General features: G+C 39.5%; 1 protein-coding gene across 1 annotated transcript in view; it reads left to right on the plus strand.

Moving 5' to 3' along the window:
* AK9 (adenylate kinase 9) overlaps positions 1–19,314 on the plus strand; it is a 110,142-nt gene that overhangs the window by 5,471 nt on the left and 85,357 nt on the right. Inside the window, exons 5-9 of the mRNA XM_057737677.1 lie at positions 1,357–1,469; positions 4,724–4,912; positions 7,496–7,624; positions 11,907–11,985; positions 15,404–15,498. Coding sequence (XP_057593660.1) covers positions 1,357–1,469; positions 4,724–4,912; positions 7,496–7,624; positions 11,907–11,985; positions 15,404–15,498 — 605 coding nt within the window. The remainder of the gene's footprint in view (positions 1–1,356; positions 1,470–4,723; positions 4,913–7,495; positions 7,625–11,906; positions 11,986–15,403; positions 15,499–19,314) is intronic.

Below are 19,314 nucleotides of genomic sequence, written 5' to 3' on the forward strand. Positions count from 1 at the left end.
TTTAATGTGTTCCTCTTTCTCCTATACACCCTACCCCTATATACTGGTACTTGTCCTGGGAGTGACGGCTGGCATGAACCCCTTGTCCCTTCACCACAGCACCCCCATTGCAACGTGTCAGACCAAGGGGTTAATGCCAGCCATCACATCCCAGAGGAGGCACTGGTCAGTCTCGACAGCCTCACTCCATTCAATTTTCATAAAATGTCTGCCAAAAATCAAAATCTGTATGTCAGTTGTTCCTCCAAGAAAAAAAATATTCTGTAAAACAGCAGAGGGACTTCCCTGGTGGTGCTGCGGTTAAGAATCGGCTTGCCAATACAGGGGGACATGGGTTCTATCCCTGGTCTGGGAAGATCCCACATGCCGTGGAGCAACTAAGCTTGTGTGCCACAACTACTGAGCCTGTGCTCTAGAGCCCACAAGCCACAACTACTGAGCCCATGCACTGCAACTACTGAAGCCCATGCACCTAGAGCCCATACTCCACAACAAGAGAAGCCACCACACTAGAAGCCAGCGCACCACAACCAAGAGTAGCCCCCAATCACCACAACTAGAGAAAGCCTGTGCACAACAACAAAGACCCAATGCAGCCAAAACATAAATTAAAAAAAAAGAAAAAAAGAAAATGAAGGCAGAAAATTTGGCCAAAGTCCTTTAATTCCCAGCAACAGAGTTAAGACTTTATTCTATTAACAAGAAAAAGGTTTCTCAAGCAAGAGAGTGACATAATTAAAGAAATATATTAAGGAAACATATGAGGATAGTATCCAGGGTGAATTTCAATGAGAAGATACAGGTTTCTGGGTAGGGATGCAAGTCAATAAATGTACTAAGCCAGAATCATACTGGCAATGTTATTTCTTAAACTGTATGAGGGTTACATGGGTATTTTATTACTCTCTGTGACTTATATAAACATGTGCATATATATTCCATTATATTATGAAATATTAATTCAATAAAGAAAAATAATATGCTATGCAACCTGCTATAATATATCTTTACCATTCATCATATGAGCTTTCCTAACAGGAGTAAAGAATTATTGGCATGGAATTTCCTTCTCTAGGCACCTCATGTGCCTAAAATAAGTTGATACAGAATTTTTAAAGATGTCTCCTCCTAGCCCAATGGTTTTATTTACTGTCAGAAAAACATTATTCAGAGATATACTTCATGTGGCAATAACCTTAACTATGAACATTAATTTTTAAATGTTGACAGATGATGTTAAGACCAGCATTAGTATTCATCAATAACTAGATGATCCTTTTATAAAGTAATAATAATAAATCCATGCTCTCAGATATTGATAATATAAAACTTTTAAAATTATATTTTACTCTACAGGCTATATTATCACTGAAATACCATCACTTTCACAGGATGCCATGACGATTTTGCAGCAAATAGAATTAATTAGAAATTTAAATTTGAAACCTGATATTATAATTAACATTAAGGTAAGAATATTAGTTGTCTTTCTAGTATAGTGTATATAACCATTCTTTTTGATAATAGTTAAATTCAAGGAACATTCCTTTTTTGAAGGAGTTAGGGAAATAATGATTTGTGCATCAGTTATAGGGTCAGAATTCTATTTTCTCATACCTCAGTGCTTTTGCGCCTGTGGTTCAAACCACAGGAAACACCTCCCTGCCTCTTCACCAGGCTTAATCACAGTTATCCTTTGAAAATCAGTTCAGGCATCATCTCTGCAGAACTTTCCCTGACGACCACCCCCTCCACACCAACACAAACATTAACTAATTCTCATTCTCTCTCTCGCTCTCTCTCTCTCTCCCCGCCCCCTTATCCCCCACACCTGATTCATCACAGGAACGTTCAATACTTCTCTGATGACCTTTCATGTTGCTCTTTTCTACCATATTACCTCACTATATTGTAACTGTCCATTTTCTTCTAGACTCTGCCTTACTTGGAGGCAAGAACCATGTCTTACTCCTATAATCATGAACTGGCACAATAAACAGTACCTAATAAGTCTGCCAGTGACATAAAATGAAAGAATGAACAAATGATTTGGATGTACGAATGTTAGAGAACACTGCTGGGTTGGTTCTGTTCCCAAGTCTCTCCTTTATCAACTGTAGAACTTGGTAAATCACGTTTAGGAGCCTCCGTTTCCTCTTCACAAAGATGATGCAAAGATAGCTGCCTCATAGGGTTGTGGTAAGAATGCAGTGAGGTGAGGACCACCTGTTTATATGAAAATGAGTGATAACCATTTATAACAATACCCTGCCTGATTTCCCCGCAGGGTTTGACAACTTGAATTAAATTAGATGGTTCTCAGCTCAGGTGCGGGGACTCAGTGGTGTGTTTGGGCCAGCTGTGAGAGAGCGGTGGCACCCAGTGCTGGGCCTGGTGGCATCTGCAGCCCCAGCCACAGGTCACGATCAGAGGCCAATCAAAATCCCTGTGTGACTTTCAGAATATCACCCCTGTGAGCATGTGTATAATGGAGAGAAGGAAAAAATCTCAGACAATTAACTGAAACCAAATATAAGGTCTAGGTCTAGAGCTTAAAAAAAAATAGAGGTCTAGAGCTTTAAAAAAAATTAAAAAAAAAAAAAAGGTCTAGGCCATGGAACAGAGAGATTATAAAGGAAATTAAGACCTGGTGGAATAAGAACACACAGATATACAGGCCATAAGGCCCCAAATGCTCACTAAATTTGGGTCATACATTTGGTTCTGAGTTTGACGAACCAAAGTAGAAGGGGAAATGTGACCAGTTATATAAAATTCATATTGCCCATGAAAAGACAAGCCACCCCTCAGGAAAAACAATGAGAGAGGTATCTTATACGGGTCTCAATACAAGGATGGTTCATGTAGAGAATGAAGTCCTTAACTCCACTGATATTATAAGTGTGATGGCCGGTGTCCACGGCAGTTTCTGCAGGTAGCTGGGGCATAATCAGAGGGCCTCACGTGAGACAGAACTTCAGTACAGCACGCGCTTCTCTGATGGTTTGGCCTTATTTGGGGATAGAGACTGGGATTTCTAGACCAGAAGTGCTTAGCCTGGGATCCATGAATCCTTAAGCATCCATGAACCTTCTGAAATTACATGCAAATTTTATGTGTATGGGCATTTTTCTGAAGCAAAAGCCTATGGCTTTCCTCATATTCTAAAGAGGCCTGTACTAAAATTAAAAAAAAAAAAAAAAAAAGCATTAAGGGCCAGTGATCTGCAGCAGTGGAGCAGTGGTTCTCAGACTTTGTTCCTAGAGACAACTGCATCAGCAGCACTCAAGAAGCTTGTTAGAAATGCAGATTCTCAGGGAGCACCCCAGAAACTGCGGGGGTGGCATCCAGCTGTCTGTGTTGAAAGGCCCCACAGGTGATGCTAATGCCGCTGAAGTCTGAGGACCACTGCTCTGAAGCATAGCCCTCAGATTCACCCTCCGATTAATAAATCACTTCCTATAAGTGAAAACAGGAGACAGCTGAAGGCGACAGCCTTGGTCAAGGACACACAATGTGGGATGTTCTGGGTTGCCAAATGAGGGCAAATATACATGTGTTTTCTTTAATTACCAGAATGGGTTGAAATCTTTTTTTGTGAAAAAATTAGAAAGCCTAAATAAAAGTCTTGCCTAAATAGATACCCATCCCATCTCCATACAAAAGAAGTCTGAAGAAATCTGAAAATAAGCAGGAAAAGTTCTAAAGTTTCTTGCTTCCTTTGTTTCTCAAAAGTGTGGTGCATGAACTGTTGACATCAGAATCACTGAGGATGTTTGTTAAAATGTCTGAACCTCAGTCCAGACAATAAATCACAGGGGAAGAAGAAATCTTTATTACAGTCCTCTGTACACAGTTACACTCTAATGTTTGAGAACCACTGCTACAGAATGTCATCCAGAGTTTATCCTGAAAAATATTCAGAGCAGGATTTACAGCTCAAAACTTTAGTTTATCATTAATAATGTGTCCCAGAGCAGGGGCGATGGATCAGAAGGCCTGGTCCCAAGTTGTAGTTTCCCTTCAAAACATTGTGATCTTATCTTGCCAGAGCAGTCCTTCTCCGAGCTGCAAAATGGCTGTAATCATTAATACTGTATTACTTCTCTCACAGGGTTAGGTTAAGAAGTGAGTAAAATATTACACATGTGGAAGCACTTAAACGAGAAAATTACTCATAGGCTTTGGCTGTGGCCTTTTTACTATCCAGATTCAGTTTTCTCATTTATAAAATGAGAAGGTTAGACTAAACTAGATGACCTTTTAGGTCCTATTCACCAATGCTGTTTTATGAAATACGTCACCCGTAAAGCTGTAATGATAATAGATATTACAAATACATGACTTTTTTTTGTCGGAAGAATGTGGACTTTCCCCCATTTTCATCCATTCTCAGCCTTTTCAAACTAATCTGTCAGACTCCTCCTGTGTACCTATTCTATTTCTCTGGCTCTTTCTACTGTTATTCTAACTCTTTTTTTTTTTTAATCTTAAGGCTTCTGATACTTTCTCACATGTATTACTTTTGGATAAAGAAAAGTGTTGTCATAGCATAAAAGTTGTATCTTGTACCTCTTGGTATATGATAAAATCTGATTCATTTACCGTATTGTATTTGCTCAGGGTTTTGAGGAATTTGGGGGTTGATATATTGCATAATATATGAGTAGGCAGTAAAGGCATATTCAAAATGTTTTAAGTAATTACTAATGTTGTTCCTTAGTGCCCTGACTATGATTTATGCCAAAGAAGTTCGGGGCAAAGGCAGCACAGTAGTACAGGATACATATACACAAGAGATCAGTGGGATCCTGAAGTCATCGAGAGTCGTAGGAAAAAGAAGAAAGAAGCCCAAAAGGAAGGCAAAGGAGAAGAGGAAGGGGAAGAGGAAGAAGAGCAAGAAGAAGAAGAGGTACTAGCCCCACACCAGATACTATACTTTTAAATTGCTATAATTAGATGATAGGATAGTATGAATAACAGAAAATAGCAGATACTAGAGAAAATTACATTTTCTTTAAGTTTTTATTTAGTCTGGAGGTAACAGCAAAAATACTTGATGTTTTCAAGAACTATTAGATCATAACGTAGAGGTCATCAAGTTTGAGGTCATCAAGTGTAAGGTCATCCTTCTTGTCAGTATGAAAGTCCCTCCATATCCGGACAGTAATCTGCTTTATTTCATAGCAACAGAGAGTTACTGGTCACCTACTATGTGTCAAGCACTGTGCAAGCTAGGGTGAGGAGGAGAGCAATGTAAGACAAGTGTAACATGGGGAAGAAGGTAGCCCAGGCAGAATCCAATTTGTGACGTTAACATACCCCCAATTCCAAACTCTGACAAAGAGAGCACATGAAAAGAAGTCGATAGCCCAATTTCACACATAATGTTGGTACAACAATCCTAAATTCAGTGCTAGTAAGCATAATGCAATAGGGCCCCAAAAGAATCTTCTACAATGACTTAATGAGGAAAATTGATATAAACAGATTTGTTAACAGGTGATGGGCTAGATTTAGCCTCCCGGGGTAGGACAGCTCATAGTTTGCCAGTCCTCGCTTTATTGAAATACACCTGTGATTTCTATTATAAATTTATTTGTAATGTTTAATAATTTTAATTAATTTCTATAATGTGTAAATTATGAACAAATACTATTTGCATTAGGGCCTAGACTCTGTGACGTCAAATGTTAATTTACAGATGGCTACATCGCAAATCATTTTTCTGGTAGAAAAGATAAGCCCCAAAGACTACAGTTTTTTATTGCCCTGTAGGACATTAAGCAGGTTATCAAACTTTGCGCTCTGATTTCAGTGATTCTATATACGTCAGCTTTGTCATCCTGCTGGTTCCCTCACTAATGCGGTAAATGAATTTTTGACATTCCTTCTTTCATTTAAGAGCAGATCTTAAAATTTCTCATCACAAGAAAAAAATTGTAACTATATATGATGATGAATGTTAACGAGACTTATTGTGATCATTTCACAATATGTACAAACACAGCTGACCCTGGAACAACTACAGGGTCGGGGCACCAACCCTCCATGCAGCTAAAAATCCAAGTTAACTTTACAGTCAGACCTCCGTCTCCACGGTTCTGCATCCTACCAGCCACAGATCATGTAGCACTATGGTACTTACTAGTGAAACATATCCTCGTGTAAGTGGACCCATGCAGTTCAAATTCACATTGCCCAAAGATCAACTAGATCGAATCATTACATTGTACACCTGGAACTAATGTAATGTTATATGTCAATTACACTGCAATTTTAAAAACCTGTTAATATAAGAAAGCCCATTTAAAAACATGAAATAATCTTCCCTGTCGAACAAGGCATTGGAGGGGGACTTCCCTGGTGGTCCAGCCGTGGAGAGTCTGCCTTCCAATGCAGGGGATGCGGGTTTGATCCCTGGTCAGGCAACTGGTATCCCACATGCCACGGGGCAGCTAACCCTGTGCGGCCAACTACAGAGCCCACGAGCTCTGGAGCCTGCACTCCACAACTAGACAGTAGCCCGCATGCTGCAGCGAAGAGCCCACATGCTGCAACAAAAGCTCCCACATGCTTGCCGTAACTAAGACCTCATGCAGCCAAAAATAAAATAAACAGATAAGATCCAACTCAAAAAAAAAAAAAATTAACAACAAAAAAACAAACCAAGGGTTAGACAATATTCAGCATCTATTCCAGATTTTTTTTAAAAAGGTAAACCTCATAGCAAATAGGAATAAAAGTGTGTCATTTTATCATGAATAAAGCATACCATTGTAATTAAGGTAATAAATAAATATGACATTGAATGCCTACCAGGACTTGGGCTGAGAACTTTTACACATACTATTCCTTCTGCCTTGAAATGTTCTTTCTCCAGAAATCTGTGTGCTTCTACTCAAATGTCACTTCTTCAGAGAACCCTTTCATGACCACCTTCTCCCATCGCTCTCCATCCCCTCTCCCTTGCATCATCATCCTTCGTAGCTCTTATCACCACAGCCTAATCTGTGATGTATTTATTTGTCTACTTGTTTATGCTCTGTCTTCCTCAATTGGGATGTGTGCTCTCTGAGTCCCAGGGCCTTGGTTTTGTTGTGTCATCTCTCAAACTCCTAGAACAGTGTCTGGCATAGACTAGGCACTTAAACTTTATTAACTCAATCAATCAGTGAATGAATGAGCTAGAAGGTCAGGTATTCAGAGAAAATCTAAATTCTTTGTCTCTAAAAATCTGATGTTATTCCTTTATTCTTCCCTACTTATTGGGGAGCAAAAAAATTAATAAGTATCCAAGTCAATTTAAAGCTTTATTCCATCTGATAAAGGACCTTAGGGGTGTTCAATCTCTCTAAAATAAAAATCCTGTTTCCAATCTCTGCTTCTCCCTGCTTCTCACCCCAAAATGGCATCTAGGTATAGGGAGGGAGAGATATGACTTGTAAATAAAGTGATCGTTAAAGGTATTTACCATCTTTTCTTTTCCATGCAGGCATTTATTGCTGAAATGCAGGTGGTGGCTGAAATTCTTCAACATCTAGTTCAGAGGCCTGAGGATTATTTGGAAAATATCGAACACATTGTTAAACTTTATAAGGAAATAATTCTTCATCCTTTAGAAGTAAGAACAAGATATATTGCTGAAAATGGGAATGTTGATATTTGTGTTTTACCCCTGGTTAAATAGCTTTCACATTTCTTCACCTCATGTATTATCTGCCTGATTCTCCTCCTCTTGAGCTTGGTAAAGTACTATCAGAATAAGGCTGCATTCCAAAAGCTGTTTCACAGAACAATATTATTTTACTCTTACAAAACAGGAATGTTGCTGAAAATTGCATTTTGCAAAAGTCATTAAGGGAATTTATTTATGGTTGGACGTTGGAAAGCCCATATTGAGAGACTGTTTAGTGAAAGCATTTTCAATCCATAATGTATGGGTTTATCAAAACAAATGTACAAACTTAAGGTGTATCTTTTATCCTAAAAGAAACTGTTAATTTAGTTACATTGCAATCTAAAGAAGAGTTATCCCAGACAGGTTTCTCTGTTTATCCCAAAGATGATGATTTGTAAACATAAGGCCATTACATATTGTAATAGGAAAATTTTAATTAAATGAATTAGCATTTTAAAAGTATGATTACCAAAATTATGATTATTGAAAAGCATATTTTTATGGTTAAAAATCGAGGGCAGGCTCTGCCCAATTTGTGCTGGAGAGCTGTCCAACAAACATTATCTGGTATTTGGCCAGATACCATGCTAAGTGATAGAACTACAAAGACAAATTAAGAAGTCCTCAAATTACCTCTTCCCATCCGACAGAGAAACTAACAGGATTTGTTTCATGCTGTTTTACAATGTTTATATATTTTTAGAGACAAATTAGTGGATCATTTTCATTCGCATTGCCCCCCCCCCATTAAAACCAAATTTTTTTATTGAAATACAATTGATTTACAATATTGTGTTAGTTTCAGGTGTACAGCATAGTGATTCAGTATTTTTGTTTTCTTATGTATGACTTTGATTCTTCCCTTCTTCCTCTTCTACCCCTGGCTTTTAAACGTAGCTTCTTAAGGGTAATTTACATGTCTATCTATAACATTCTTTCTCCTTCAACCAAAATATTCTACATATTCCTTAAGGGGTTGGCATTGGGTATCAAATAAAACATAATTAAAATAAGATTCGGAAGATCAGAAAACTATATTCATGAGCAAGGGGTTAGACACGGACCAGGTCTTACATTCCAGCATCACCAATGCCCAGTACAGTGCCCAAAGTCTGGGGAGTGGCAAATGCTTAGCAGGTGTTCAGCTGAACAAGTGATGAGATCACAAAGGAAAAAGAAAGACAGCTTCAATTTCATCACATGTAAAACTTCTAGAAATAACTTTTTAAAAAACACCTCACTCAAATTAAAAGACAACAAATTAGAAAAATATCCACATCAACGATGATAAAAGATTTAAAGTTTTGATATATTAAAAGGTGATAGTCTCACAGACATAGAGAACAGACATGGTTGACAAGGGGGAGGGTGGGTGAGGGAGGCATGGAGTGGGAGTTTGGAGTTAGCACATACAAGCTAGTATATATAGAATGGATAAACAACAAGGTCTTACGTATAGCATAGGGAACTATATTCAATATCCTGTGATAAACCACAATGGAAAAGAATATAAAAAAGAATATATATTTATGTATAACAATCACTTTGCTGTACAGCAGAAATTCACATAACATTGTAAATCAACTATTCTTTAGTTTAAAAAATGTCGAGGAAAAAAGGTCATAGAAATGATTTTTCTAAAACCTGTAAGGTCTCACCCTCCTGATGATAAATGGTCAAGAAATATGAGCAGACAATTCACAAAAATGAAAGACAAAAGAGTAAAAAGCCTGTAGAAAAATGTTCAGCTTTACTGATAATAAATGCTAACCTAAATTAAGAAATATTTCCACAATCAAATTTTAAAAGATGAACAAGGAATAAGAATTCCTGGACTTCCTAGGTGGCGCAGTGGTTAAGAATCCGCCTGCCAATGCTGGGGACACAGGTTTCAGCCCTGCTCTGGAAAGATTCCACATGCCACAGAGCAACTAAGCCTGTGTGCCACAACTATTGAGCCTGTGCTCTAGAGCCCGTGAGCCACAACTGTTGAGCCCATGTGCCGCAACTACTGAAGCCTGCATGCCTAGAGCCCATGCTCTGCAACAAAAGAAGCCACCACAATGAGGAGCCCATGCACTACAACAAAGAGTAGCCCCCTCTAGCAGCAACTAGAGAAAGCCTGTGTGCAGCAACAAAAACCCAACGTAGCCAATATATAAATAAAATAAATAAATTAGAAAAAAGAAAAAGAATTCCTAATTCTAGCAAATACGGGGGTGAGTCAAATATTATCTGCACTCTGGTTGTATTAAAACGTCTATAAATTCTACAGCCAGAGTGCAGATCATTTTTTAAAATTATTTATTTATTGGGTCTTCATTGCTGCACACGGGCTTTCTCTAGCTGTGGCAAGCAGGGGCTACTCTTCATTGTGGTGTGCAGGCTCCTCATTTTGGTGGCTTCTCTTGTTGTGGAGCACGGGCTCTAGGCGCACGGACCTCAGTAGTTGTGGCACACGGGCTCAATAGTTGTGGCTCACGGGCTCTAGAGCACAGGCTCAACAGTTGTGACCCACAGGCTTAGCTGCTCTGCAGCATGTGGGATCTTCCTGCTGAAAGGAATATAAATTAGTATGATGGTTTTTAGATAGCTTTTCTGAAAAAAGCCCAGAAGTGGAAAAATTCTAGGCCCTAAAGCAAAGCATAGATAAGGATTGAGTGCCCTAGTGCCAGCAGAGCAAGAATTTCAAAGCCAAGAACCTAGACATTAGGCCTAGGTGATGCTTGCTAAATAGTATACAGCTTGCCTTGTATGGTAATTCCAGGGTACTGGGATGTGTGGAGGGAGGTGGGGGAGAGACTTAAAAGGCAGAAGCCTGCAATTCTAGTCTCCTTTGCCCTGTCTGAGATGTCAATTCTCCTGGGAGGCCAAGACCACCAAAATTCAGTGTTCCTCCAAAAGACATGAGGAAAGCAAGTGGGAGCAAAGTAACCTGCATCGTTTTCTGGCTTATATCCTGCTTCAGGAGTAACGCCAGGCCAAGTCCTCCTTCTCACCTGTCTTCAGATCCCAGCTTGACTCCCGGTCTGACCTGGTGTATGTACCTTTAGCCTCAGGATTGTTCATACCCTTAGACTTAGTAAATCCACTCTTAAGAATCTAGCTTAAGGAAAGTATCTGAAATGCAGAAAAGCACAGTGTACTTCCTTGTTCAGAACATGATTATTTGTGGTTAAATAAGTAACTCAGGCACAATGTGCCTTTTGTCTAGAAGAAAAGAAACACTTAGAACCTAACTTTGCACGGTATTATGAAAGACAAAATGTTTTGGACATTTAAGGAGGTGCTTTTGTTCAGACTACTGCCACAGGGAGAATGTTCATTAATGAGGATTTTCTTAAAGAAAAGGATGGGGGGCTGGGGTTTTATGAAGGCAGGTAAACAAGGGAGCCACCCTCAGGTCTTATGGGAATCATGAAGAAAGATGGAGCTAGATCTTATCTGAGTTTTTGAGGAAGGGTGGAGGTGGGTCTTAGCTCTCCACCATCCCTACTTTCTGGTAACACAAGACTCAGATAGAGTTCAACATTGCCAATATACAAAAATAAAATCTAGTGGATTTTGGATTTTAATAGTAAAAAAACAGCAGAAGAAAGTTTACAAGAATACTAATATAACCTTGAGATAGAGAAAATCTAATTTAAGCAAGAAAGGAAATCCAGAAACAGTGAGAACAGATTTCATCATAAAAATATTTTATATTACAAAGGTACCCTAAACAAAGGCAAAAGATAAATCATAGCAAGATTAAACATTTGCAAACCATATGGCAGATAAGGGTTAAAGACCTCCCATGAAATGTTAAGGAAAAGAAAGGGTCTAACAGGAAACTGCACAGAGGTTATGGTTTGGCAGTTTACAGAAATGGGTATCTGGACACTGAACATTAGGCACAGCCAGGGGAAACGAACAAATCCCATTCTTCAACTAGCAGCTTGGCAAAAATGATTCTGTGAATATATACAGAGAGATAGATGCCACAAAACCCTTCTATTGAGAAAGACTCTAAGACTTCACTGTAGAGAAAAATGGAAAAAACAGAGAGTAAAATTCATGGTAAGAAGACTAGTTTAGGCTTTTGTAAAGCTCTTCTGAAAATAACGTCTATTATATCATGTATAAAGCAAATAATTTAGCTTTAAAGGTTTCTTCATGGTATATTAATATTGTGATCTTTTGCCAATGATCCTGAATGATAAGGCTTCTTTTCAATGACCTGTAGGAAGTCATGGCTGAACACGATTCACAGTATCTCATCGAGCTAGATGGAAACAAGCCCCCAGAGGAACTCTTCACAGTAAGTGCAACACTCAGTAAGAATATGCCACAGTTTGGAAAATCAAAAAGTATGGACTGAATTATACTTATTTTAATAAATATCAGAAATAGATTTACATTTTTAATACCATTTATTTTTGAAAAATTCATCGTGACACAAAATTTTGATGTGGTATTTATTCATCTGTCCATATTTAAATCCAAAACTATATTTGAATTTAAAATCTCTGTGTGACAAAAAGTGCCTCAAAGAAAAGTAAAAGCAGACAACAGCCAATAAACACAGGATACGATGCCTAACATGAGCCACAGGGAAATGCAAACCGAAGCCAAAATGAGATACCATTTCAGCTCAACTAAGATGGTTAAAATTAAATGCAGACAATAAATAACAAGTGTTGGTGAGGATGTGGAAAAATTGGAACACTCATACATTGTTGGTAGGACTGTAAATGATGTGGCCGCTTTGGAAAACAGTTTGGCAGTTCCACAAAAGGTTAAACATGGAGTTACCACATGACTCAGCAACTCAACTCCTAGATATATACCCAAAAGAACTGAAAATAGGTGTTCAAATGAAAATTTGCATGAACATTCATAGCAGCACTATTCACAATAGCCAAAAGGTGGAAATAACCACAATGTCCATCAACTGATGAACTGATAAATAAAAGGTGGTATATTCACACAGCGAAATATTATTCAGCAACAAAAAGCAATGAAGTATTGACACATTATAACATGGATGAATCTTGAACACAGGCTAAGTAAAAGAAAGGTTATAAAAGATCACACGTCATATGATTCCATTTACATGAAACATCCAAAATAGGCAAGTCTATAAAGACAAAAAATGGATTAGTGGTTCCTTAGTGGCAGGGGGTGGAGGGGGTGGGACTTACCCCTATGGGAGATCCCAGGTTAAATGTGGAGTGACTAGTAATGGATAAAGGGTATCTTTTGGGAGTGGTGAAAATGTTCTAGGATCAACTGTGGTGATAGTTGCAAAACTCTGAGTATTCTAAAAACCATTTAATTATACACTTTATATGGATGAACTATATGGTATATGAATTATATCTCAATAAAGCTGTTTTTTTAAAAACAATATATGCATATTTGAAAACACAATATTATTTTCACTGTTAAAATTTAAAAAATGACAATGAGGGGAACTAGTTTCCATACTTATAAACAAATACTGAATATTTTTTATTATTTAAATATTAAAAAACTTCTGATATTGTAATAGGAAAAAAAGCAAATATCTCAATAGGAAAAATAGCTAAAGGGCAGGTAATTTAGAAAATAAAAATGTCTAATAAATATATTTTTTAAAACTTCTATAATCAAATTATTAGGCAAAGAAATGCAAACAGCATTAAGGATAAAGTGGCATATTCTTTGCAAATTTAACAAATTTACCCAATATCCAGGATTGTAGGGAGGGTTTAGGAAATGCTCTTAAACCCTTTCGGTAGGAGGATATAGGGTATAAACTTCCTGGAAAATAATAGGGGATGTATGTATCCAAAGGACTTTTTTAAATATCTATAGTCTGTCTAAAAAGCCCCAATTTCTAGTAATTTATTCTAAGGAAATACATGGAGATATAGAGAAAGATTTTTGTTCAAGATGTTTATACTCAGAAAAAAGCAAAAAATGTTTGGGAAAGGGTTTTTTTTTAATGTGTGAATTTGAAAAATTAATGCATGATTTTTGGCTAAAACATAATAGTAATTCTTCTGTTTATGGTAATGATACTAAATACATCATTTAAATATATTTCATGTGATTAACTTCCCACTTGGAATGTAAGGAAGAGAACATATGGGTTTTTTCCCCCCAAATGAAAATACCTTCCTTCTTTTCTTTTATACAACATTGAGGTATAATTGACATACAACATTATATTAATTTCATGTATACAACATAATGATTCGATATTTGTATATATTGTGAAATGATCACCACAATAAGTCTAGATTTAAAGGATCCCAGAGCTCACTCCTTGAGCATTCTTCTCTATCTACCCTCATTTCTTGGAAGATTTCATCCAACCCAGTGGTTTTAGATACCTTCTAAATGCTGCCAACTCTTTAATTAATTTTTCTATCCCAGACCTTTCCCCTGAATTTCACACTTGTATAAGCAACTGCTACTAAATATATCCAATTGGATGTGTAATAATCATCTCAGATTTAAATGTGAAAAATAAAACTCCTGATCCACAGTCACCATCACCCTGCCCCAAATACACCCCTCCCACAGTTTTCCCCTCTCAGTAAATGTCACATCCATCCTTCCAGCTGCTCTTCTCTTTTTCTCACATCCCACATCCAACACATCAGCATACACAGCAGGCTTCTTCTTCAAAATATATCCAGAATTTGACTACTTTTTAAAACCTGGGACACCCTTCCCTCAAGGTAAAGGGCAGAAGTTCCAATAGGCCTGGTTGAAACTTGCCAAGCCTGTTAAGCCCTGGCCAGCATTGGCACCCTGGCACTTCTGCCCACATTCCATTGGCCAGAACAAGTTACATGGAGACACTTAATGCCAATGAGATAAGGATTCTCACATTAACTAGGGAATTAACAAGGGAAAGGAGGGGACGAAGTGTGAACAAATAAGACAATCATCTACCATAGATTACAATACATCATTGGGACCTTGTCTATCTCACCATCTCTCATCTCAGATTCTATGTTTCATATTCTTCTACTTAGTGTCTGTATAAGCTTCTGAGTGCTGCCATAACAAAGTACCACAAACTAGGTAGTTTAAAATGACAGAAATTGATTCTGTTATGTTCTAGAGACTAGAAGTCTAATATCAAGGTGTGGACAGAGTGTCACTCCCTCCAAAGCCTCTAAGGGAGGATCCATCCTTGCCTCTCCCAGCTTCTGGTAGCACCAGGCACCCCTTGCCTTGTAGCAACATAATTCTAATATCTGCCTCTGTCTTTACCAGGCTGTATTCCCTCTGCCTGAAGACATCCCTAGAGCTAGACCTCTAAGGGCATGAATATTTGAGGACCAAAGGGCAGACTCTCATGGGTTGAACTGTGTCCCCCAAAAAAGATATGTTGAGGAGCTAACCTTCAACACCTATAAGTGTGACCTTATTTGGAAATAGGATCTTTTCAGATGTAATCAAGTTAAGATGAGGCCATAGTGAATTAGGATGGGTCCTAATCCAATATGGCCAGCATCCTTATAAAAGACTCAGGAACACAGGGAGAAAAATGGCTATATTGCAACAGAGGCAGAGATTGGAGTGGTGCATCTACAAGCCAAGCAACACCAAAGATTGCCAGCAACCTATCAGAAGCTAGGAAAAACAAGGAAGTACTCTACTTATGAGCACATGACTTTTTCATAATATTAGAGAAGTTCAAATGCCAGTGTATTAAAAGACTTGTTCTTTCAATTTAGACAGTTATGGATCGACTTAAATATCTGAACCTAAAAAGAGCAGCTGTTTTAACTAAACTTCAGAGTGCAGAGGAAGAAATTAATGACACAATGGAAAATGTAAGTTATTTTTAACTGAAAGTCTACCCTTTCACCATGTGTTGTGACCCTAATTTGTATCCTTTCAAGGTGTAAAAGGGTCTCAGGATACCTTTTATAAAAATGGATTTGATTTTTGGGAAGTTGTAATACTGGCGCAATATTCTTGTAGACACTAAACACAACAAAAGTTTTGAAACAGAGACAATAAAATCAGAACAATCAATCACAGGAATAATAAGAAGTAAAGAAACCCAAGTTGAGTTTAAAAATTTTGCTGCACCAAAGAAAGCAAAGACATAAATGCCCTCAACTCTGTAAGTACTCATCCATTCCCTCAATCATTCAACCAATTTTCAAAGTAACTACTGCGTGCCTGGCCCTGTTGTATTGTGGATGTGATGCTGAGCAAATAATAATTGCCAAGTGCAAAGGGGCTGAAAGGACTTTAACTGGAGGATTTGATCTATTCTGGGAAGTTTAGTTTCATCTTTAAAAAAAGAAATTAAAAAAACTAATACCACAGGACTTTCCTGGTGGCCCAGTGGTAAAGAATCCGCCTTCCAGTGCAGGGGACTGGGGTTGGATCCCTGGTCAGGGAACTAGGATCCCACATGCTGCGGGACAACTAAGCACTAGAGCCACAACTACTGAGCTCACGTGCCTCAACTGGAGAGTCTGCCTGCTGCACAACCACAGAGCCCACGCACTGTGGTGCCTGTGTGCCACAACTAAAGAGAAAAGCAGCACACCACAACTAGAGAGAAGCCTGCAGCAGCAAGGGAGAGCCTGTGCGCTGCATGGAAAGATCCACGTGCCTCAACGAAGGTCCCGCATGCTGCAACTAAGACCCAAGGCAGCCAAAAATAAATAAATAATTGATAAATAAATAATGGAAATAAAATCAAGAATAAACAAATTGGACCTAATGAAACTTAAAAGCTTTTGCACAGCGAAAGAAACCATAAACAAGACAAGAAGGGAACCCTCAGAATGGGAGAAAATACTTGCCAATGAAGCAACGGACAAAGCATTAATCTCCAAAATATACAAGCAGCTCATACAGCTTAATACCAAAAAAGCAAATAACCCAATCCACAAATGGGCAGAGGACCTAAATAGACATTTCTCCAAAGAAGACATACAGATGGCCAACACACACGTGAAAAGATGTTCAACATCACTAATCATCAGAGAAATACAAGTCAAAGCCACAATGAGGTATCACCTCACACCAGTCAGAATGGCCATCATCAAAACATCTAGAAACAACAAATGTTGGAGAGGGTGTGGAGAAAAGGGAACTCTCTTGCACTGTTGGTGGGAATGTAAGTTGGTACAGCCACTATGGAAAACAGTTTGGAGGTTCCTTAAAAAACTACAAATAGAACTACCATATGATCCAGTAATCCCACTCCTGGGCATATACCCAAAGAAAACCATAATCCCAAAAGAAACATGTACCATAATGTTCGTTGCAGCACTCTTTACAATAGCCAGGACATGGAAGCAACCTAAATGCCCATCAACAAATGAATGGATAAAGATGTGGCATGTGTATACAATGGAATATTACTCAGCTATAAAAAGGAATGAGATGGAGCTATATGCAATGAGGTGGATAGACCTAGAGTCTGTCATACAGAGTGGAGTAAGTCAGAAAAAGGAAGGCAAATATTGTATGCTAACTCACATATACGGAATCTAAAAAAAAAAAAAAAAGGTACTGATAAACCCAGTGACAAGACAAGAATACGGATGCAGATGCAGAGAATGGACTGGAGGACACGAGGTTGGGGGATCGGGGGGCGAAGGGAAAGCTGGGACGAAGTGAGAGAGTAGCATAGACATATTTACACTACCAACTGTAAAATAGCTAGTGGGAAGTTGCTGTATAACAAAGGGAGATCAACTCGATGATGGGTGATGCCTTAGAGGGCTGGGACGGGGAGAGTGGGGGGCAGTTGTGGGAGGGAGGGGATATGGGGATATATGTATAAATACAGCTGATTCACTTTGGTGTACCTCAAAAGCTGGTACAAGAGTGTAAAGCAATTATATCCCAATAAAGAGCTTAAAGAAAAAGAAATTAAAAAAACTAATACCATAATCATAATTTAAATAAAATAATCTTTAAAGAAAGAGGTCATGGTCATTTCGTTATCCTGTACTGTGTAATCCCTACATCTTAACGAGCGAACATAGCTGGAATATGTAACACGAACTGGTGCTGAAGAGAAAGAAAGATGGGCCTGATGTACACAGAAGCTCTGTGCTGAGCCTCTTCTAGGTCATCATTGAAGGAAAATTTTAAAGTATTCAGAAAACCTGGAGGCTTTTCCAATCTGCATGTCCCGGGGTCCCCAGACGGCGTCGTGGAGGGTGCGAGCTGGTCTTGCGCGACCTCGGGCAACTGTCACCGCCGCTGCCACCGCTGCTGCTCGAAGGGGCGGGCGGCGAGACAGGGCGGCGGCAAGCTCTCCGGGGAGGAGGAGGAGCCCGAGCCGCCCTCGGAGCGAGAGCCCGGATTGGGGGTAGTTCTGCGAGGAGAATCTGAATCAGCAGTGGGAGAAGAACCGGCGGCTTACTCTTTCTCCTGTGAAACTGTCCGAGCTCCACGATCATCCAGATGCAAGCTCGAGCTTCCAGATGTAAGAAAGGGACGAATTCAAGAGGAAGAAATTGAGGGCCGAAGGCTTAGATGAAGATGGAAAGGAGCAAAACTCCTCCGCAGTCTCAATGGCATCCCGGCCAAGTGCGGTCTCAACGGGAGAAAGGATGCCCCGGCAGCAACTCCCTCATCCCCGGCTCCGTGGACGACAGCCTGGAGGACCCCCGGCCGGAGAAGCTGTGGCTCAAGGCGAAGACCTCCTGAAAGGTCTCCAACGAAGAACTGGACAAGCCGTGGCGGGAGGCTCACATCACGCGGAGGAAGCCCAGGAGAATAAGGTCCTTTCGGAGACCCTGAGCAGGACCGAAGAAATTCACGAAAATGTCTTCCGTCCCGCCGACGGGACCCGCGTCCAGGAAGACGCGCTGCAGAGCAGACACCCCGAGCTGAAGGACAGGCTGCGGGACATCAGCCAGGTCTTCGACCGCCTGCAGAAAGTCTGCCACTGGGGCCAGGGCGCCGAGGCCCAGTTCAGTTCGACGAGCCCCGCGGGATGGATCTGTGGGAGCTGGCCAGGTCAGCCAGCTTCACAGAGAAGGAGATGAAATCCTTTCGGGAAGGGCTTAAGCACTTTGACGCCAAAATCGAAAAGCATAACCTCTATCAGAAGCAGCTGGAAATGCCTCATCACAAACTGAAATGCTTGGAGAGCTGATAACACGCTTAAACATGGAAGAACCAGGAAAACATTAGGCTAAGGGAAACAAAACAGACACAAAGGATGGATGCTATATGATTCTGCTTAAATGAGGTACCTAGAATAGGCAAATTCATAGGGACAGAACGTAGAACTGAGATTGCCAGGTGCTGGTGGGAAGGGGGGATGGGGAGTTGTTACTTAATAGGTGCAGAATTTCTCTTTGGGTTAGTGAAAAGTTCAGGAAATAGTGGTGAAGGTTGACAATATTTTAAAAGTACTTAATGCCACAGAATTGTACGCTTAAAGATGGTTAAAATGGGAAATTTTCACTACAGTTTTAAAACTGAAAAACAAAAACACCTCCTTATAGATTCTACAATGCAGCAAGGGATGAGAGCCATGGTTTGAAGGGGTGAGTGAGGCATAGAGACCTTAATGTGAACTCAAACTCAGTGGTAAGAGTGTGAGAGCTGTAACAGCTGATGAGCTGATAGGAGAGGGATGTGTGGGTGGGGATGAGGGTGTG

Source organism: Hippopotamus amphibius, chromosome 6 (genome assembly GCF_030028045.1).
Source record: "Hippopotamus amphibius kiboko isolate mHipAmp2 chromosome 6, mHipAmp2.hap2, whole genome shotgun sequence".
Classification (NCBI taxonomy): domain Eukaryota; kingdom Metazoa; phylum Chordata; class Mammalia; order Artiodactyla; family Hippopotamidae; genus Hippopotamus; species Hippopotamus amphibius.